Below are 23,919 nucleotides of genomic sequence, written 5' to 3' on the forward strand. Positions count from 1 at the left end.
AATCATAACTTTTGATCTACATGATGGGTTGTTACAATCGACACATCATCGGAAAGTTCGTTAAAAACTCTGTAAATGCCTCGCAGACATGATCCCATTTTGATTTCGTCTTCTGGTTCAAAATCGAGTTTGAAAATTCATAATTTCATGTAAAAAGAACTACGAAATTTCCCCATTGGAAATTGCAAATTAAAACCTAAAGCCAATCTCACACAAAAATATTGCATTTGTGAAGAAAAAAGGAGTCGTTAAAAACTGCCGACACAAGTTTAACTATAAAAATTAACGACACGTTGTAGAAAAAGTCATCGTTATGTTTATGGTTCAATGTTTTTGAACTACGTCATCACGTAACGCCCAACCGAACACCGTATTTTTGTAATTAACAAAAATGTTATGTCTAGTTTTTTACTTCGTCCTCTTCTCCGTGGTTTTTGTCCGCTAACAAAGACATACTTGCTAAGCTCACATAAACTTGAAACTTCACACATAGTTAGATATTCATTAGTAGATGAAACCGTTTTAGTTTCGTCATGATGACGTCATCAGTGGTCGAATTACAAGGTTTTTAGGTTCAAAAAGTGACCATTTGCTTTTCGCTATATGTCTTCGAATCTTACAGTTATGATATTCATAATTACGCATCTGATAGATCAAGACTGGGACTACATTTGAAAAGTTAACGTCAAAATCGTATGACCCCTCCTTCCGTTCGTACCTGAAGGTCAAAGTTTGCAATTGTATATTTTTCTTCAAAAATACATCTCCGTCCCTTGCCCTCTAACAAAAGCACACTTCCCAAACCTGTATGAACTTCTAACTTCACACATAGTTATATATTTATCAGGAGAAGAAACCGTTTGAGTTACGTCACGATGACGTCATCAATTCTTGAGTTATGAATTTTCAAAGTTTATTATTTAAAAAAATCATAACTTTTGATCTACATGATGGGTTGTTACAATCGACACATCATCGGAAAGTTCGTTAAAAACTCCGTAAATGCCTCGCAGACATGATCCCATTTTGATCTCGTCTTCTGGTTCAAAATCGAGTTTGAAAATTCATAATTTCATGTATAAAGATTTACGAAATTTCCCCATTGGTTGTGCGTAACACGTGTGTCGTACACGTGTAGTGTATTAGGCATCATTTATTTGGTGGCATGCTGCCAAGTTTATTGTACCCATAGCGTGATATGCATAGAGCTATATAGCTCTATTATTTAGAGCTGTATAGCTCTATTTATGCAGAACGCTGCGGAAACGATTTCCTCTCAATCTTCGGCGTCAAATTGTTCAAATGTTACCCTTCTGATGGCTTAGTGGTCAATGTGGAATTGAAGACGAAGTTTCGCTGAGATGGCCACCTACTTCAGTGATTCATGGGACTTTTAATTATGTGAGAAAACAACAGTACAAAATGACGAACATTGGTCATGTTTTGGTTAAACACCGAGAAGAATAGAGACGTTACATCGATCGACAACTCCCCCTGGGTGAAGGGCGTGTTGGGCCCACGGAATTCACGTCAGTATCTATTACTTCTTGAACTTAGCATAATCATCAATTGTTTTGATTATTTGTTAAAACAACTATCCAAGTTATTCTGAGTTAAATATTTTGAAGAAAAAAAATCTCTGGAATAACATATAAGCCCTTTTAAACTTTCTCTAGTAGGAAAGGACGTTACGTAAACTAATCTATTTCTACCTCCATGCACAGACATGGATGTTACAATACAAAACATTCAAAGAAAACAGAATGGTTAAAGTATAAGGCCCAAGCAATTAGGAGTGGTCTTGCTAAAATAAACTGCCGGATTAAACAAAACTTTAGTACAAACAAATCAATAAAACAATCCAGATTTTCATCTTCTTCTTCTCTTCGTCCCTTGTCCTCGAACAAAAGCACACTTCCCAAACTCGTATGAACTTGAAACTTCGCACATAGTTAGATATGCATTAGGAGTGGAATAATGTGTTAGTTAGGTCATGATGACGTCATCCATTCTTGAGTTATAAAAATTCAAAGTTTATTATTTCAAAAAAACATTATTTTTGATCCACGTGATGGATTCTTACAATCGATACATAATCGAAAAGGTCGTTCAAAACTCCGTAAAGGCCTCGCAGACATGACCCCATTTTTACCTTGTCTTCTGGTTCAAATCAGATTTTTTGTGTATTTTCGTCAAAAATACATTTTTTGTTTTGACTACTACCGTACTGCGTTGATCACACCGGTTCTCGTCCGATCAGTGAAATTAAGCAATATCGGGCCCGGTCAGTACTTGGATGGGAAACCCGCTAAACCAGTTGTTGATGTTGTTGTTGTTGTTTTTTTATTTTATTTTTTTACTTCTTTTTTAAAATATTACATCAGCTTCGTTTATAGTCTGTTTTCAAGGCGTTTTCAATAAACATTTCCCTTTCGTTTAGTTAGTCTCTTCTCCAGTCGACATTATTCATAAGTTCCTATGTCCTCAACCACAAAAGCTATTTTGACAATCTATACATAATATGAAAGGGCTTTACGTACAGTCTATTTTCAAGGCGTTTTTAACAAACATTTCCCTTCCGGTTAGTTAGTCTCTTCTCTAGTCGTGATTATTCATCAGTTCCGATTTCCTCAACCACAAAAGCTTTTTTAACAATCTACACATCATACGAAAGGGCTTTACGTACTTCACAAAAATGGATATGTTGGTGACCTTCTCTTGACCTTTTGACCTTTCTAAACCGGAAGTGCATGTAAAATGCTTTGAAAAGGCCTATTTTCATGGGTTTTTCCTTTGATAATTGTTCACCAGGGTGTATTTTTGTACTCCCGGAAGCCGAACACCTTGTTTTTGTTATGACAAAAACTTGAGTCTAGTGTATTTTTAAGTTTGTTCGGCCAACTCAAAAATACCTTGTCCGCTAACAAAAGCACCTTTTCCAAACTCGTATGAACTTGAAACTTCACACAAAGTTAGATATTCATAAGGAGAGGAAACCGTTTAAGTTACGTCATGATGACGTCAACCGTTCTTGAATGATGGTCATTCAAAGTTGTTTATTAATATAAAATCATTACTTCTGATCTACACAGGGGATTCTTATAATCAATACATCATCGGAATCATCATTCGAAACTCCGTAAACGCCTCGCAGACATAATCCCATTTTGACCTTGTCTTACGGTTCAAAAGTAAGCATTTGTATATTTTCTTGGCCTAAGAGTTTATGCCTAACGCAGCATACCCCTCGTGTCTATAGCTTGTTCAAACTTGTTTACACATTATACGCCAGTGCCATATGTGCGTGCACATGGCGTGATTTTCCATTGACTGGCAAAAGGTACGGAGCTCCAGGAGTGCCATCCGACATATCGAGTTACCGACATACGCTATCTCATCAAGACGACTTATTTCGTGGAATCATTTACTTGCCGACATATTATTTTGCTAAGTCGACTTATTCAAAACAATCAGTTGACTTAACAACATAATTTATCTCACCAAGTCGACTTAGATAAAATGGTAAGTCGACTTACTGACATAATTTATCTCACCAAGTCGACTTACAGTAACTAATTAAGAAGTTTACTCATACACAGCCTGCACACGTTGCAACGTGTGCGTATTGAGATTGCACGTTAGGGCCCGCGTGATCGCTAATAATGTGGGGGCGTTTTTCGTGCCTGGAATGAAGAAGAATAACCACAATCTAAGACTTGAATCAAGTCTACACCTCATCCAACTCCGATTGTATTAGTCAATTCAGGCATCCTCTTCAATTTTATTTTATGTAACAAGCAAAACTATTAATTTACTGATTTTATTAAAAAAGGGTTAATGGCTGCTAGCAAACTGCTTCCAACTAACATTACATGGTGTACATGTACTAGCAAAATAGTGTTTCTGTCGTCACGTTTTCACCCTACTAAACGGCTACGTGAGAAAAATGAGACAATAAATCATGAATTCAGCTCAAAAGAATAAAACTTTGTTTTCGTCATATTATTCATCAAACTATAAGCCTTTATACTCTAAAATCTTCTGGTGTATTTAAACTAGCTGATGTCTCAGCCATGGGATTTTCGTGTGTTTAGTGCTAGATTCCTCGCTCCCCAACCAAAGTGACTACAAAATGTCTCTATTGAATAGCAATGGTATATTCCGACATGGTTTTTATTTTCAGTTTTTTCATAGATCCTGTTTTTTTTCGACTCCCAAAAATGGCCGACCGTGTTAGTTCGCAAAGTAAAAGGAAAACCACGCAATTTCGAGGCAAATTTGTGTGGATCATTTTATTCTACTTTTACAACATCTTTCCAATCATGTATTCTATAACAAACGGTTACAAACGCTTTTTATAGACCAACTCGTCCGATCCAAGGCAACGTGTTCCTTTAGCGCATATAATGTTATTTACATAAAATAAGAAAATACTGGAACCCAAAACCGGGCTAAGCATATACTAATTATGTATCGTTTGGAACCTCCTTAACATCTCCTGCCCTAGTGGTGCCCGATCCAAGGCGTCAAACATGACTTAAAGCCATTGGACCCTTTCGGTAAACAGTATTGTCCAAGGCCCACACTTCGTGTATCAAAACTTCTATATCAAATAACAAACCTGTATCACAATATATATATTAAATAACAATCCTGTGGAAATTGAGGCTCAATCGGACATCGGAGTCGGAAGAAAATAACGGGAAAACCTACTCCTGTTTTCGCGCGTTTCGCCGTGTCATGACATGTGTTTATAACAAATCCGTAATTCTCGTTAACGAGAATTTATATTGTTTTACCGTTTTCTCAAAAAGTAAACCATTTCATGGACTAATATTTTAAGAGAAGTCTTTCACCATTACCTTCTGTAAACCCTGTAAATTATTAATAAATCTGTGAACTTTTTTTTTCTGTACCGAAAGGGTCCAATGGCTTTAAGTCAACTTCTTAGTTTCTGTAAGTCGACTTGGTGAGATAAATTATGTCAGTTAGTCGACTGATCATTTTATCTTAGTCGACTTGGTGAGATGGATTATGTCAGTAAGTCGATCTACTTGAATCAAGTCTACACCTCGTCCAACTCCCAAGTCTACACCTCGTCCAACTCCGATTGTATTAGTTAATTCAGGCATCCTCTTCAGATTTATTTTATGTACTAAGCAAAATTATTAATTTACTGGTTTTATTTAAAAAAGGAAAATGGCTGTTAGCAAACTGCGTCCAACTAACATTACATGGTGTACATGTACTTGCAAAAAAGTGTTACTGACCTCACGTTTTGACCCTACTAAATAGCTACGTGAGAAGAATGAGACAATAAATCATGAATTCAGTTCAAAAGGATAAAAGTTTGTTTTCGTCATATTATTCATCAAACTATAAGCCTTTACCCAATTTAAATCTTCACAACAAAATGTATGTATGGAAGGTACCAGACAGCACGTAGAGCCGAGTTGAAAAGTGACAATACCAAAGTGCAACCATCAGCCGTGAAGTTACATTATATATGATGGTTGTTAAAAGGATAAAAAGGTTGTTGTCGCCACAACCAACCCCCTTATATTTCAACGAACCATGTGAAGCTATTCAAATAAACAACAACTTTTGAAGAATATCCATGCATAGATCTGTCAGGTGCATAAAATTATGTCCCAGCCAGCACTGTGATTTACGTGTGTTTTACTAGTTTCCTCACTCCCCAACCAAAGTGACTACAATACGTCTCTATTGAATAACAATGGTATATTTCGTCATGGTTTTTATTTTCAGCTTTTCCATAGATCCTGTTTTTTATGACTCCCAAAAATGGCCGACCGTGTTAGTTCGCAAAGTAAAAGGAAAACCACGCAATTTCGAGGCAAATTTGTGTGGATCATTTTACATCTTTCCAACCATTATGTATTTTATAACAAACGGTTACAAACGCTTTTTATAGACCAACTCGTCTGTTCCAAGACAACGTGTTCCTTTAACGCATTTAATGTTATTTACATAAAATAAGAAAATACTGGAACCCACGATCGGGCTAAGCATACTAATTTTGTATCGTTTGGAACCTCCTTAACATCTCCTGCCCTAGTGGTGCCCGATCCAAGGCGTCAAACATGACTTAAAGCCATTGGACCCTTTCGGTAAACAGTATTGTCCAAGGCCCACACTTCGTGTATCAAAACTTCTATATCAAATAACAAACCTGTATCACAATATATATATTAAATAACAATCCTGTGGAAATTGAGGCTCAATCGGACATCGGAGTCGGAAGAAAATAACGGGAAAACCTACTCCTGTTTTCGCGCGTTTCGCCGTGTCATGACATGTGTTTATAACAAATCCGTAATTCTCGTTAACGAGAATTTATATTGTTTTACCGTTTTCTCAAAAAGTAAACCATTTCATGGACTAATATTTTAAGAGAAGTCTTTCACCATTACCTTCTGTAAACCCTGTAAATTATTAATAAATCTGTGAACTTTTTTTTCTGTACCGAAAGGGTCCAATGGCTTTAAGTCAACTTCTTAGTTTCTGTAAGTCGACTTGGTGAGATAAATTATGTCAGTTAGTCGACTGATCATTTTATCTTAGTCGACTTGGTGAGATGGATTATGTCAGTAAGTCGATCTACTTGAATCAAGTCTACACCTCGTCCAACTCCCAAGTCTACACCTCGTCCAACTCCGATTGTATTAGTTAATTCAGGCATCCTCTTCAGATTTATTTTATGTACTAAGCAAAATTATTAATTTACTGGTTTTATTTAAAAAAGGAAAATGGCTGTTAGCAAACTGCGTCCAACTAACATTACATGGTGTACATGAACTTGCAAAAAAGTGTTACTGGCCTCACGTTTTGACCCTACTAAATAGCTACGTGAGAAGAATGAGACAATAAATCATGAATTCAGTTCAAAAGGATAAAAGTTTGTTTTCGTCATATTATTCATCAAACTATAAGCCTTTACCCAATTTAAATCTTCACAACAAAATGTATGTATGGAAGGTACCAGACAGCACGTAGAGCCGAGTTGAAAAGTGACAATACCAAAGTGCAACCATCAGCCGTGAAGTTACATTATATATGATGGTTGTCAAAAGGATAAAAAGGTTGTTGTCGCCACAACCAACCCCCTTTCATTTCAGCGAACCATGTGAAGCTATTCAAATAAACAAAAGCTTTTAAAGAATATCCATGCATAGATCTGTCAGGTGCATAAAATTATGTCCCAGCCAGCACTGTGATTTACGTGTGTTTTACTAGTTTCCTCACTCCCCAACCAAAGTGACTACAATACGTCTCTATTGAATAACAATGGTATATTTCGTCATGGTTTTTATTTTCAGCTTTTCCATAGATCCTGTTTTTTATGACTCCCAAAAATGGCCGACCGTGTTAGTTCGCAAAGTAAAAGGAAAACCACGCAATTTCGAGGCAAATTTGTGTGGATCATTTTACATCTTTCCAACCATTATGTATTTTATAACAAACGGTTACAAACGCTTTTTATAGACCAACTCGTCTGTTCCAAGACAACGTGTTCCTTTAACGCATTTAATGTTATTTACATAAAATAAGAAAATACTGGAACCCACGATCGGGCTAAGCATACTAATTTTGTATCGTTTGGAACCTCCTTAACATCTCCTGCCCTAGTGGTGCCCGATCCAAGGCGTCAAACATGACTTAAAGCCATTGGACCCTTTCGGTAAACAGTATTGTCCAAGGCCCACACTTCGTGTATCAAAACTTCTATATCAAATAACAAACCTGTATCACAATATATATATATTAAATAACAATCCTGTGGAAATTGAGGCTCAATCGGACATCGGAGTCGGAAGAAAATAACGGGAAAACCTACTCCTGTTTTCGCGCGTTTCGCCGTGTCATGACATGTGTTTATAACAAATCCGTAATTCTCGTTAACGAGAATTTATATTGTTTTACCGTTTTCTCAAAAAGTAAACCATTTCATGGACTAATATTTTAAGAGAAGTCTTTCACCATTACCTTCTGTAAACCCTGTAAATTATTAATAAATCTGTGAACTTTTTTTTCTGTACCGAAAGGGTCCAATGGCTTTAAGTCAACTTCTTAGTTTCTGTAAGTCGACTTGGTGAGATAAATTATGTCAGTTAGTCGACTGATCATTTTATCTTAGTCGACTTGGTGAGATGGATTATGTCAGTAAGTCGATCTACTTGAATCAAGTCTACACCTCGTCCAACTCCCAAGTCTACACCTCGTCCAACTCCGATTGTATTAGTTAATTCAGGCATCCTCTTCAGATTTATTTTATGTACTAAGCAAAATTATTAATTTACTGGTTTTATTTAAAAAAGGAAAATGGCTGTTAGCAAACTGCGTCCAACTAACATTACATGGTGTACATGTACTTGCAAAAAAGTGTTACTGACCTCACGTTTTGACCCTACTAAATAGCTACGTGAGAAGAATGAGACAATAAATCATGAATTCAGTTCAAAAGGATAAAAGTTTGTTTTCGTCATATTATTCATCAAACTATAAGCCTTTACCCAATTTAAATCTTCACAACAAAATGTATGTATGGAAGGTACCAGACAGCACGTAGAGCCGAGTTGAAAAGTGACAATACCAAAGTGCAACCATCAGCCGTGAAGTTACATTATATATGATGGTTGTTAAAAGGATAAAAAGGTTGTTGTCGCCACAACCAACCCCCTTATATTTCAACGAACCATGTGAAGCTATTCAAATAAACAACAACTTTTAAAGAATATCCATGCATAGATCTGTCAGGTGCATAAAATTATGTCCCAGCCAGCACTGTGATTTACGTGTGTTTTACTAGTTTCCTCACTCCCCAACCAAAGTGACTACAATACGTCTCTATTGAATAACAATGGTATATTTCGTCATGGTTTTTATTTTCAGCTTTTCCATAGATCCTGTTTTTTATGACTCCCAAAAATGGCCGACCGTGTTAGTTCGCAAAGTAAAAGGAAAACCACGCAATTTCGAGGCAAATTTGTGTGGATCATTTTACATCTTTCCAACCATTATGTATTTTATAACAAACGGTTACAAACGCTTTTTATAGACCAACTCGTCCGTTCCAAGACAACGTGTTCCTTTAACGCATTTAATGTTATTTACATAAAATAAGAAAATACTGGAACCCACGATCGGGCTAAGCATACTAATTTTGTATCGTTTGGAACCTCCTTAACATCTCCTGCCCTAGTGGTGCCCGATCCAAGGCGTCAAACATGACTTAAAGCCATTGGACCCTTTCGGTAAACAGTATTGTCCAAGGCCCACACTTCGTGTATCAAAACTTCTATATCAAATAACAAACCTGTGAAAATTTAGCCAGGAGAAAATAACGGGAAAAGCCACCCTCGTATACGCGCGTTTCGCCGTGTCATGACATGTTTTTAAAATAAATCCGTAATTCTTTTGACCCAGAGGTGCTCGGTCCAAGTTGTCAAACATAATGATAATGAAGTAAATTTAATCACAAACAATGGAACCCCCATGAGCGGGCTAAGCACGGGCAAATCATACTAATACTCTGGTAGCACCATGTAATGCTTTACAAGGTGCTGTGGCACAATTTTGCTGCCGATCGGACCGGGAACACCGGGGCGAAATCCTTCTCTTTTCGATAAGTACACTGAGTTTCTTTTATATGCGTTACATAACACATGGGACCAACGGCTTTACGTCCCATCCGAAGGACGAAGCAATGGTTAAGTGACATCATAATTTTGTAAAGTTAAGAAAACTCCAAAACATCTTTTGACCCAGAGGTGCTCGGTCCAAGTTGTCAAACATAATGATAATGAAGTAAATTTAATCACAAACAATGGAACCCCCATGAGCGGGCTAAGCACGGGCTAATCATACTAATATTTTGTAACCGTTGGAACCTACTTTATATCTTTGCCTGGTCAAACATCATTTAAAGGGGCATTACAGTATTACATTTAGTTTAAGCCCGCAAACGTAAAGTTAAAAAGCAATATAAAGACTAGGAAATAGAGTGCTCTCATAGTGGTTCACAAGGTTTGATACACACACATCTCAACGCGTGTTCAGGCTGTTAAGTCAACTTCTTAGTTTCTGTAAGTCGACTTGGTGAGATAGTTGTTAATAGTTGCGTTAAATAATAAGTTTACACTTGGCGCCTCATAAGGGAACGTGTTCCTTTAATTGTTAGTTGTTCGAGCAACAACCCTTTTGATGCTAAATTACCATAATACACATCGAGAAAAAAAATCTTTGCATTTTTAACAACACTTATTTCATTGACTCAAACGCTGACCTTGACGATATCCGAACACCTTGTGTTTGTTTCTACAAACACTAAATTCTAGTTAATTCTTCTTCTTCTTCTCAGCGTCCCTTGTCCGCTAACAAAAGCGCCTTTCCCAAATTCGTATGAACTTGAAACTTCACACATAGTTAGCGATTTATTAGGAGAAGAAACCGTGTGAGTTACGTCATGATGACGTCATCAATGCTTGAGTTATGAATATTCAAAGTTTATTAATTAAAAAAATCATAACTTTTGATCTACATGAGGGATTCTTACAATCGAAACATCATCGGAATCGTCATTGAAAACTCCGTAAACGCCTAACAGACATGACCCCATTTTAATGTTGTCTTCCGGCTCAAAAGAGAGGTTGAAAATTTCAAAATTCACGTCTAAAGAACAACGTAAATCCCCATTGGTATGTGCATAAACATTGCACGTAGGCATACACACAACGTGTAGTGTATTAGCGGTGCAGCAGAACACGCTCCAGTGATCATCCATTCTGCTTATTAGCGGCGATTGTCCGCTAAAAACATCACACTTCCCAAGCACATATAAAGTTGAAACTTCACACATAGTTAGATATGTATAAGGAGAAGAAACCGTTTGAGTTATGTCACGATGACGTCATCAATTCTTGAGTTATGAATTTTCAAAGTTTATTATTTCAAAAAATCATAACTTTTGATCTACATGATGGGTTGTTACAATCGACACATCATCGGAAAGTTCGTTAAAAACTCCGTAAATGCCTCATCGTGATCCCATTTTGAGCTCGTCTTCTGGTTCAAAATCGAGTTTGAAAATTCACAATTTCTTGTATAAAGAGAACTACGAAATTTCCCCATTGGTTGTGCGTAACACTTGTGGTGTACACGTGTAGTGTATTAGGTATAATTTATTTGGTGGCATGCTGCCAAGTGCCATAGCGTGATATGCATAGAGCTGTATAGCTATGCAGAACGCTGCAAAAACGATTTCATTTCAATCTTCAGCGTCAAATTGTTCAAATGTTACCCTTCTGATGGCTTAGTGGTCAATGTGGAATTGAAGACGAAGTTTCGCTGAGATGGCCACCTACTTCAGTGATTCATGGGACTTTTAATTATGTGAGAAAACAACCGTACAAAATGACGAACATTGGTCATGTTTTGGTTAAACACCGAGAAGAATAGAGACGTTACATCGATCGACCACTCCCCCCGGGTGAAGGGCGTTTTGGGCCCACGGAATTCACGTCAGTATTACGATATCTATTACTTCTTGAACGTAGCATAATCATGAATTGTTTTGATTATTTGTTAAAACAACTATCCAAGTTATTTTGAATTAAATATTTTGAAGAAAAAAATCTTTGAAATAACATAAGCCCTTTCAAACTTTCTCTAGTAGGAAAGGACGTTACGTAAACTAATCTATTTCTACCTCCATGCACAGACATAGATGTTACAATACAAAACATTCAAAGAAAACAGAATGGTTAAAGCATAAGGCCCAAGCAATTAGGAGTGGTCTTGCTAAAATAAACTGCCGGATTAAACAAAACTTTAGTACAAACAAATCAATAAAACAATCCAGATTTTCATCTTTTTCTTCTCTTCGTCCCTTGTCCTCGAACAAAAGCACACTTCCCAAACTCGTATGAACTTGAAACTTCGCACATAGTTAGATATGCATTAGGAGTGGAATAATGTGTTAGTTAGGTCATGATGACGTCATCCATTCTTGAGTAATAAAAATTATTATTTCAAAAAATCATTATTTTTGATCCACGTTTTTTTTTTTACTTCTTTTTTAAAATATTATCAATAGAGCGCGAAAAAGCTTCATGAAGAATAGTCTTCGTTCAAGGCGGTTAAAACATACATGCCCCTTACAGTCTTTTCTTCAGTCGTCAGTCAATATTTCCTAAGTTAATATTTCCTAAACTACATAAGCTATTTTGACAATCTGTACATCATATGAAAGGGCTTTACGTACTTGACAGAAATGGATATGTTGGTGAACTTTCGTTGACCTTTTGACCTGTTTAAACGGGAAGAGACTGTGAAATGATTTGAAAGGGCGTGGTTTATTGTCTTTTAGGTCGAAATAAACATCCTTTGATGCTTTACCATCACACCATACAAGTCTGGCAAAGGTCTGGTTTAAAACAAATATTACCGATGACGTCACCAAACATACACTTTTACTAGATGACGTAATCACGTGGTTTTGACAGTTTTTGTAATTTGAATCATTTATTACAAATCTTGAGAACAAAGCAAGGTGTAATATTTGTTTTTTAATCCAGGCTTTTACTCCCGGAAACCGAACACCTTGAGTTTGTTCACAAACTCTCAATCTCTAGTTTTAATTTTAAATTAACACAAGCACTTATATTTGACAGCCTTGTTATCAAGGAAATTACCGTTTTCCAAAACCGCAGCTTCGGCTCCAAAGCTCTGTTTTTGTCCACCTGGGCCCAATTTCAAAAAGCCTTTCAGCATATTTTGCTAAGCACAGAGCAATATAAACTGGTTACCAACCATAATGGTGTAGAGTTTACATTATTGCAACTGGTACCCCACTCATGTTTTGCTAAGCAAATAACAATGCTAAGCAGTATTTTCTGCTTATCATTTTTATGAATTTGGGCCCTGATTGAAACCCAGTAAGGAAAGATAGGCTAGTCCGCTGTCTCAAGAGAATTCCTCATTGACTTGTACACAAACCATCTTAAGGCCGAGTCACACAGGCCCCGATGACGAGAACGAAAACGATGACTATGAAAATACACGCCCTCGATTGGTTGTGTGGGTGTGGGCGTATTCTGCATGGAGCATTTCAACTCAACTCATTTCAAGGGCGTGCATTTTTATCGTTATCATTTTGGTTCTCGTTATCGGAGTCTGTTGTGAAGTAACAATATTGTTTGACAAACCTGACTCAACGCGTGCAAATATTCATTGGTCCGCCCCTTGAGCTGTGGAATACAACCCAAACCTCTAGACCATCTGGAAGACTGTGCGATTGCTATAATAGTTACCCCTCGGTATATGACTAGAATAATGAGTTGCATCTCCAGTTATCGACTGGTTATATTATAATATCTTAAATGGTTATCAACTGGTTTTATTATATCGTCTTAAATAGTTTTCAATTGGTTTTATTACAACGTCATAAAATGGTATCAACCGGTTTTATTATAAGGTCATAAATGGTTTTCAATTGGTTTTATTATAACGTCTCGAATGGTTATTAGCTGGTTTAATTATAATGTCTTGAGTGTTTATCACTGATTTTATGATAATGTCTTGAAAGGTTATTAGCTGGTGTAATTGTAATGTCTTAAATGATTATCACTTGTTTTGTTATGTCTTGAATGGTTATCAACTGGTTTTATTATAACGTCTTACACACTGGACATTATTGTCAAAGACCAGTCTTCTCACTTGGTGTATTTCAACAAATGCATAGAAAAGCAAACATGTGAAAATTTGAACTCAATTGGTCGTCGAAATTGCAAGTTAATAATAATGGAAGAAAAAACCATCTCTATTGCTTGTTTCTAAGGAAGTTTTTGTGCTAAAAATTATTTTGAGTAATTACCAATAGTGTCCAGTGCCTTTAACGTTTTGTATTAAACTGATTTATTGGTTTTATTATAACATCTTAAATGGTTATCAACTTGTTTTGTTAACGTCTTAAAGCCATTGGACACTTTCGGTAACAGTATTGTCCAAAGGCCCACACTTCGTGTATAACAACTTCTATATAAAATAACAAACCTGTGAAAATTTAGGCTCAATCGGTCATCGGAGTCGGGAGAAAATAACGGGAAAACCCACCCTTGTTTCCGCCCGTTTCGCCGTGTCATGATATGTGTTTAAAAAATCCGTATTTATTCTCGATATCGAGAATTGATAATTGTTTTAATGTTTCTCAAAAAGTAAAGCATTTCATGGAATAATATTTCAAGAGAAGTCTTTCACCATTACATGCCTTCTGTAAACCCTGTAAGTTATTTGTAAATCTGTAAACTTTTAATTTTTTTCTGTTCCGAAAGTGACCAATGGCTTTAAAGCCATTGGACACTTTCGGTAAACAGTATTGTCCAAAGGCCCACACTTCATGTATCACAACTTATATATAAAATAACAAACCTGTGAAAATTTGGGCTCAATCAGTCATCGGGAGTCACCCCAGCCTTGTTTCCGCGCGTTTCGCCGTGTCATGACATGTGTTTAAAATAAATCCGTAATTCTTGATATCGAGAATTGATAATTGTTTTAATGTTTTCTCAAAAATAAAGTATTTTATGGAACAATATTTCACCATTACCTTCTGTAAACCCTGTTGTAAATAATATGTGAACTTTGTTTCTGTTCCGAAAGTGTCCAATGGCTTTAAAGGGACTACAGGTATTGCGCACTTGAGTTTAATGATTGGTGGTTAAAACGCCATGGAAACGAACTCAAACAACAAGATTCATTTTGGTTTTAACCATTATACACGGATGTGATAAGCACTAAATACTCAGTACTTTCCCGAGCTTTGTGAAAATTATCACTTTCACAGAGTATACATTGCTAACACACATCAGTGTTTATGGGTAAAACCAAAACGAATATTCTTTATCCCCAATGCAAATTCACCATCTATAAAAGAACTGTTTTTTTTTTCACTAAGTAAGTGTTTAGATATAATCTTAAACTGTATTGTAACGTTTTTTTTTTTTTTTTTTTTTTTTGTCCAACTGTTGTGTGAATTTTGTTCAACTGTAAGTTTATTTGTCTTCATCATTTAAGAGTTTGTTAATTCAAAAGACTATTTTAACTGTTTATTTATTGAGTCACGCAATTTAATCGTTGTTAAAAGGATTGCTATTTGTTAATAAATGTGTACTTTGCTTGAAACACCTGTCATTCTTGATACTGAATTGTTTCATAGGATTTTTAGCTTAACTTTCCGAATAGAGTTGTCGATTCATCCATGGTAAAAACATTTCTACCTCCATGATTCAACCATGGAGGAAGCCGACGATTATAGCGCCCAACAATGACTCCATACTTTAAATACACCTGAAAACCTAAAATACTCCAAAAGTATTTTCCCATGCCATTTTTTTCATAACATCAATGTCTCGTCCCTCAAAAATGGTATTTCACACTCTACAAAAAAAATATAAAAAGTTGATGGTTGAACCCACCACAACGTTGGTTTTTTTTTTTGATCGATTCAATGCAGCCTGTGTTTCTTGTTTGTGTTTGTTAGCATGGGGCCAAAGTTCAGCAAATACAAAAGTATAAACGAAGGCCCTTTTTCTAAATAAAATTAGATAGCCACAACTATTATATAATTACTGATAATATTCTTAAAGGCAGTGGACACTATTGGTGATTGTCAAAGACTAGCCTTCACAGTTGGTGGGTCTCAACATATGCATACAATAATGAACCTGTGAAAATTTGAGCTCAATCGGTCATAGAACTTGCGAGATATGAATGAAAGAAAAAAACATTCTTGTCGCACGAAGGTTTGTGCGTTTAGATGTTTGATTTCGAGACCTCAAGTTCTAAATCTGAGGTCTCGAAATCAAATTCGTGGAAAATTACTTCTTTCTCGAAAACTATGGCACTTCAGAGGGTGCCGTTTCTGACAATGTTTTATACCATCAACCTCTCCCTATTACTCGTCACCAAGAAAGGTTTTATGCTAATAATTATTTTGAGTAATTACCAATAGTGTCCACTGCCTTTAAGTGTCTAATCTAAATAGGAGCACTGCCATAATGAGCTGTGTACTTTTTCTTCTTTGACGAAAATACAACATTGTATTACTTCAAAAAAGTATTAAACCATCCCTATTTGAAATTAAAAGGTTGAACCCATATTTAGTTGTGTATATATTCAATGCAGCCATCCATAAACGTTAACTGTGTCATGTTAACGTGGTCTTGGAAACATGAAAAAATTCACTTTTTGAAATCGAAAAAAAGGGGAAAACATGTATTTGTATCTGTTGCCATGATAACAAAGATGTTTTTTTCTTTTTTGCCATTATAAAAAAAATAATTGTTAGATCGTTGCAGTACCCGCGGTTAAACATAGAATTCGAACTGCCTCTCTAGCTACCCGACAACCTCGGTGGTCTAGTTGGTATGTCACTGCTCTAGAATTACAAAGGTCGTAGGTTCGAATCCCACCCGAGTAATATGCCGGTGATGTTTTTCTTCACAGAACTCGGGGGAAGTAGTACTGAGTATAAAGTGCACACACAGTGTATATGGATAGAACCCAAAATTAATATATTCACAGTTCCTTAATAATTACTGTTAATATTCCCTAACAATTCCTAAACCAGTACATCTTTCCCCTCCTCTTCGTCTTGGTACTCCCGATAACTATACTTATCGAGGTGAAATCCTTCACCGGGATCAAACGCCATGAAACACCCATCAGCCGTCGAGCCGAGACTAGTGTATATTCGCTCCGTCTTAAACTCACTAACTACTGTCGATGAACCATTCGGGTGCAGGGCTAGAATCATAACCTTCCCAGCTGAGGACACGACGATTGTTGCTTGTTCACCCAACGCAGCAACTGCCAGTTGGTCGCCATTGGCAGGCGAGACTGACGTATACTTGTGGGTACCAGCGATGGTGTAACGGAGAATGCGGTACGGATAACTGCTGGTTGCAACGATGACGTCATTATTTGGTAGGCAGCACGCGTTGTTCATGCAACTGCCCGTGAGGGATCCCTCTGGTAGTTGAATATGACTAATGAAGACACCTTGACTGTCGTACACGAAGAGCTTTTGAGAGTTACAATCGCTAATTATCACTTTGTCATCCTGGGAGCAGAACACATTGGTCGGTGTTGTGGTTTCGCTGCTGCATGACCACCTGTTGGGGAAACACACATTTCTCTTTATTTTATTTTCCTGATGACGAAAAAAAAAACAGTTCGAAATATCGAGTAAACTTCTGATCCTTCTCAAGAACCACACGCTCAACAAGAAATAGTCAAGGTCGCCCACAACTTAATAAAAATATTTTCTTGTTTGGGTATGATGAAGAAATTTGTTGTATTTCACCATTCCGGGGGCGGACCCTTGAATATTTTCATGTGTTGGGTCAGGTGTGTAAAACAATATTGTTACTACGCGGAAGACTAAGGTGTATTTGTGGGGAGTTTCCTTGACACAGCGGACCAGTCTATGTTGTAAAAAAATCCAGTGGCTAAACGACCTTGCCCGAAAACGCAATGCACAACCTATAAAGCCGGTCTCAGGTAGACCTACGATTTTCTTGCGCCCGCAACAAACAAAATATGCTCAGGTCACATCAACTGAGAAATCGTGCGCCTGCAATTGGTTCCCGACCATCGGGATCACGTCTAACAAGTTGAAATTGCGACTATTAATTTTTTCGAGCGGCGTCTGTTACAGATTGTCTTAAAATCATCGCAGTTACGCGCAGGTCGTAAATAATCGCTGACTGATCAGGTGCAGATTGTGATCCTGAAAAGTCAGTCGCAGACTGTTTTTTGTCGACGCAAGATCAACCTGGAGGCCGGCCTATAAGGTTCAACAAATTATAGGAAAACTTCTGCCGTTAACCCGTGCGTCAAAATGACACTACTTTGACGTCAATTATGCTTTTATACATCTCCATTTTGCAACAAAGTTTCTATACATGGACAAAACGGAACTCCAACATTTTGACGTAACACGAGTGATGGTGTAACATGTTATTATTATTGTTGTTTTTTAATAGTACAATAAGATCTGCTTAATAGACACAAGTCTTGTTTGATTAAAAGTATTTTTAAATGAATTTTGGCAAAGATCGTGGCCGAATTTCATACAGCTGCTTTTAAAGCAGAAAATGTGGCTCAACACTGCTATAAGTATAAAATGAGCAGGATACCAGTCAGAAATTATGATTTAGTTTTGGCTGGTAACCTTAATCTGCTAAGCATTACCTGTGTTGTTCTTGCTTTAACATGTTGTGTTTAGCAGCTCTATGAAACTGGACCCCGTGAGTTGTTGCCGTTTTCGTTCAAGTTTGAAACAGTCTTCAAATGGACACTACTGGTAATTACTCAAAATAATTATCACTATAAAACCTTTCTTGATTACGAGTAATGGGGAGAGGTTGACAGTATACAACATTGTGAGAAACGGCTCCCTGTGAAGTAATGTACTTTTCGAGAAAGAAGTAATTTTCCACGGATTTGATTACGAGATCTCAGATTTAAAATTTGAGGTCTCGAAATCAAGCATTTGAAAGCACACAACTTCGTGTGACAAGGATGTTTTTTGTCTTTCATTGTTATCTCGCAACATTAATTTTCGATGACCGATTGAGCTCAAATTTTCACAGGCTTGTTATTTTATGCATGTTAAAGGGAAGGTACACGTTTGGTAGTTACTCAAAACAAATACTAACTTAAAAACTGACTTGGTAACGAGCATTGGAGAGCTGTTGATAATATATATTGTGAGAAACGGCTCCCTCTGAAGTAGCATAGATTTTGAAATAGAGTAATTTCTCACTAAAATAGTTTAAGTATTTTATTCCTATCTGAAAGCACATAAATTCGTCCAACAAGGGTGTTTTTACTTTCATCATTTTCTCCCAACTCCGATGACCAATTTTCACGGGTTTGTTATTTTATGCATATGCTGAGATACAGCAAGTGAAAAGACTGGTCTTTGACAATTACCAACAGTGTCCAGGGTCTTTAAGTAAAGTTAAGTTACCTTTGCTCTTCATTTTTCGTAAAAGCGGACAGTAGTATCACGGTGCTTTCTGCCGGTATCAGCATCACTAGTCTGCCAAGCTTGCTCGTGGCAATTTGCACGGACCTCTTGGTTGAGATGGCGATATGTTCAAAAACATCATTGCCATCCAAGTCTAGGCGATGGATGCAGGACTGTCGGCCGTCTGCGACTAGGACAAAATTCCTGATTGGGTTTGAGCGAACATAAGAGCATTATTTAACATCGATTAAATCGTTTGCAGGACCCGCTGCAAAAACAAAGAATTCGGACTGCCTCTAGACACCGTGCAATCTCGGTGGTATTGTTGGTATGACACTGCTCTAGAATTGCAAAGGTCGTGGGCTCGAATCCCGCCCGAGTAATATGCCTGTGATTTTTTTCACAGAACACGGGTAAGGACCGGGTATAGTGCTAACAGTATAAACACATCGATGTATGGGGAAAACCAAAATGAATAGCATTACTTAATTCTCCCTAATTTTGTAACAGTTTGGGGGACCTTTGGGACGCTTGATGGCAACAGACTTACAGGGTAAAATTCATTGTTTTTATTGATGTGTGCATGCTCAGAACTACGTAAACAATGGAAATTTACCTGGTATTGAACACATTTGTATTCTTGTAAAAGTGTGAACGCCGTGGTCAAATCAGCTATTATTTTGTAGCTCCCTACCTCGTATTGAATTAACCAGAGTAAATTACGAAATTAATGGTTGCCATGGGTACATTGGTTGCCACGTACTATTTGCTGCGTGTAGCGTGTAGGAATGTAGGGATTGCTGCACGTTCCGCGTGAAAGTGAACGTGAACGTCAAAAACATTATTTAAATTTCCTATTTTTAGCATACGTGAAGTTACCATTTTTTCACGTCAGGTACGTACGTCCGCGCAGACGTCATACGTGAGCACTCAATAAGTTTAAAGTCACCTGGAAGTGATATTTTGTCAAAAGAAGTTTTTGTCACTAAAATATGTGTTTTGATGAGTGGAATATAAATGAACAATTAACTAAGGTTTAAACAAATTAGTTTCCATGTTATTTACAAAATTGAAAATAAGCCCGACCCGAGAGGGCGCTGTTTGTGACGTCATTCGAGGCGCATTGAATAGCATGCAGTGCGTGCCAACACAAGATAGTGACGCTTGGCGCAAGCTACTAAAACATGCCCTCAAAGTTGAAACAACACCTGATTTTTTCCCGTTAGGCAAATGCTCCTTTAGGTTCGTTACGTCTTCTTTGACTTCCCCACTAGCTGGAAAAATTGTTGGGATGGCGTCTTTTAAAAAAGAACTTTTCTCTTCATGTCAAAATGTGTAGTGTATTCCGTATTCTTGAAGCACGACGGCTCAAAGTGTTTGCTGCACAGCGCTGGAAAAGACTTGCAAACTGACCCCATCTTTAGTTGTTATGCTGCATCCAGCAGCAATACACCTGGTCGACATAGCCGGAAAAATGCAAGAGAAAAAAACTTTTTCGAAACGTACAAACTCACGACCAGGACTTGAATGTACTTGCACGTACGTGTGTTCGATGTTCGATCGAGGCAAAGTCTACCTCGATTGACGTCACAAAAGGGGTAGGCGGAGTCACCCCCAACACAACTTTATTTTTATTTTTTTACATATTATACATCGTTAAAAACAATTACTCAAAAAATTATTTTATTGTTCAGAAATATAATATACTCTAATGTTTGAAGAAAAAAAAAGTATATTTCCAGGTGACTTTAAATTTGCGGTGTCACCCAGAAACAACACAATTTTTTGGCGTTCACGTCCACGTATTTGCTCGCGTAACGTGCAGCTAAACCTCGCAATCTCTTTCACCATACCTTTCTTTATCAACGGCGATCCCGGTCGGTCTAGTATAGCCGCAACGAGGATTTCCGAAGGGTAGATAGCGTGATACGGTCAAACTCTTCGGGTTTATGTCCAGATATTGTCCATCTACTGTTATTTCCACAGTGTGAGAGCCCAAGGACCGTGGTATGAACTCAATGTTGTAGCTGGAAAATTCAATTACATTCAACTTTCAACGTTGGTTTATTTTATACGAAATAAAAAGTCAAAGGCTACGAGAATTTCGCCTACAATAACATTAAATTAACAAAAGGAACAAACAAACGGGAACGGTGAATTGAAAGCAGCATTAAAATGGGTGTTGGACACAAATTAAAAAGGAAACAAAAGGGAATGCAAAAGTGTCACGAGTTAAAGTGCTATGCTTGTTAGTGATTCGGGACTGGTTTGGTCGTTGATGCATCTAGGGCCTAGTTTCATGGAGCTGCTTAAGCAGAAAATTGTGGTTTGATGGTTTGAAATGAACAGGATACCACACTCACCTATGGTATGTGTGACAGTGCAGTTAAGCTGGTAGTCTTATTCTAAGCAAACTTTTGATATGCTGAGCTGCGTTTTGCAAACAAACAAACAAACGAACAAACAAACAAACAAACAAACAAACAAACAAACAAACAAACAAACAAACAAACAAACAATATAACAGCCATATTTTGATTGTATGGCTGACATTTGATGGGTTGCACATGACGTCAGTGACCATCATCTTTGGTAAAATGTGCACGAGTTCAAGGCAAGTGGGACGAGTCCAATGTTTATTAATATCAAATAATAAGGCGGTTAATGACGCTATTTGTAACCCATCCAATGTAATCCAATGAAACAAAATCAAATGGTAAATACCTGCCGTTTTGGTTGTCCCTGGCGACGCATTGTATTTGATGGGATGTTCCCGAGGTGATGGTCGCGATGATGCTTCGGCCTCCAGTGCGAAGTGGTCTCTTGTTGTCATGCATCGAGACGACAATAGAATAAGGCATGTCCAGTACTGCAATACGCCCCGTGTGCCTCCCCATCTGAGCAAAGCGGATTGAGGCGGAATACGGCGAGGGCTGACGGCGAGGGCCGACGCTCACGAGAAAGGGTTGGTTTGGAATCGGTTTGTCGTCTAGGAAGATCGACATGATCAGCCTGCCAGCTTGAGAAGGAGTGAAAGCAACCCGGAATGTTCCTTCATCTGCAGTTGATGTAATTCTTGCTTCAGTTCCAACGTCTTGATGTGTGACATCTTCAAGGGGCTCTTCATCATTGTCGTTTTCAAGGCCATTCGTGCTCTGGTCCTCCTGCATATAGTATCTTGCAGTTAACCTTTGACCTTCTCGGATGCCGTGGAGCTTGACAAAGATTGTGTGCTCACGTCCCGCAAAGACGTCAGGGTTCCAAGTCACATCAGTAGAGATCTCCTTCTGGTTCCAAGTCACATCACTTGAGATTTCCTCCTGGGCGGTAGGCTCTTGGGGACGACCATCTGCGACCTCGAGGGAGAAGGGGCTGTATTTGATGGGTACCCCGGAAACACTGATGTTTAATTTGTGTGTCCCCGAAACCATCGGCTGGACTTGCACCTCACATCCCTGTATGTCGGTGTCACTCATTCTTAAAATGGCGCAATTTGTGCTGTTACCATCTGGGGACACGATGAACGCATCTAGACGATCAATAAGATTCTCCAATGACTGGCCGGGTTTGTCTGATAAACGCAAACGGACCACTTGCAAAGCTTCGGTGATGAGAGAAAATGTTTTTCCTTCTGCTAAATCAACCTCAAAATCATAGTTACAGATGGACTTTGTAAAAATCCCGAGGCGCTGGAAGATCTTCTCAAACTCTTCTAGGGCCCATTCTTGGTCTGCTGTGAATGACTTGAAGACGTCTTCACTTGTCGGTTGGAATGGAATATGCTTGGCGAGGTTCAAGTTGATCAGCTCCTCAAGTCTCGCAAAGACCTGCTCCTTAGCCCAGAGGAGGTGCACTGGGTTTCCCGTACCGCAAGCTGTCTCGGCAAATTGGCAAGCAGACTCAAACTGGGAGATAATGGATTCGGCCCGGTCTGTCTGTCGACGAAGAAGATTGGTGCGATCAAGACAAACCTGATTTTGGAAGATATTCGCATTGGTTACCCTCTCTTTGAGCTTCTCTTGAAGTGCCTCAAAAAAACGATTGACGGCGTTTGCGCTTTCCTCGTACAAACGACTCGTTCGGTTAATCTCTGTGTTGATTTTCCCGGATATTTCTCGTACAAGGGTCGCTTTATGACGGGCTTGCTCGACAAGGTTATTCATATCCCTCATTACCTCGGCAGACCTCACGGCGAGTTCGACGGTGGGGTGATCCTGACCCTGGTGTCGTGTTTGAGCACAGAGTATACATAGAACCTTCTGACACTTCGCACCGGTGCAAAATAGAGTCAGACGCTCATGTTTGTGCTGATCGCAGTACGACCCTTGCTGTGGCAGCGTTGATGGATTCTGCAACTGCTCCATTGTTCTGACCTCGTGGCCATCGAATGCTCGCATTCTCGAATGGGCCTCATTACATGTACGGCACAGAAATGCCTGGCATGCCAAACAGAACCCGACTACGGATGTATTCTCCTCATCTGTGCACGAGCCACATCTCAGGACCGTAGATGGGTCAGCGTTAGTAACCACGGGCTGAAGATCCGTTAAAGTTCCAACTATGAAGTTATCTGGAAGCCCGCGAACTCCATTCTCTGGAACGTTTGTAGAACGCCTACACAGTGGACACTTAAATACCCTCTCACCCTTGGCGTGTTTGACGAGGCAAAACAGGCAAAAGCTATGCAGGCACGGTAAATATTTGGCTTGGCGTTCAACTTCGTCGTATTCCTCATAACAAAGTTTACAGGTAGTCAAATCCTTTAACACCTCTCGTGTTATTCCGAACAGCGAGCGGTTTGCCATCATTGAAATAGTTTACAGTAGAGACGACGCATGAAGGAGTGGCTGTATATCATATGATAA

At 38.2% G+C, this 23,919-nt stretch overlaps 2 protein-coding genes across 5 annotated transcripts in view; both read right to left on the bottom strand.

Moving 5' to 3' along the window:
* The window catches only part of LOC139951311 (cystathionine beta-synthase-like), a 132,720-nt gene that overhangs the window by 22,140 nt on the left and 86,661 nt on the right, over positions 1 to 23,919 (bottom strand). The window lies entirely within an intron of this gene.
* Positions 11,059 to 23,862, bottom strand: LOC139951306 (uncharacterized). 2 transcript variants are annotated; one of them, XM_071950129.1, is made up of 4 exons: positions 21,779 to 23,862; positions 20,908 to 21,081; positions 19,055 to 19,258; positions 11,060 to 17,192 (listed from the first exon to the last, which is right to left on the bottom strand). In XM_071950129.1, the coding sequence occupies exons 1-4, from the start codon at positions 23,860 to 23,862 to the stop codon at positions 16,640 to 16,642; spliced, it is 3,015 nt and encodes a 1,004-aa protein (XP_071806230.1). In that variant the 3' UTR covers positions 11,060 to 16,639. The 2 variants fall into 2 exon arrangements, with proteins under 2 accessions (XP_071806231.1, XP_071806230.1); XM_071950130.1 differs by lacking the exons at positions 19,055 to 19,258; positions 20,908 to 21,081 and having other exon boundaries at positions 11,059 to 17,192.

This window comes from Asterias amurensis, chromosome 19, assembly GCF_032118995.1.
Source record: "Asterias amurensis chromosome 19, ASM3211899v1".
NCBI lineage: Eukaryota > Metazoa > Echinodermata > Asteroidea > Forcipulatida > Asteriidae > Asterias > Asterias amurensis.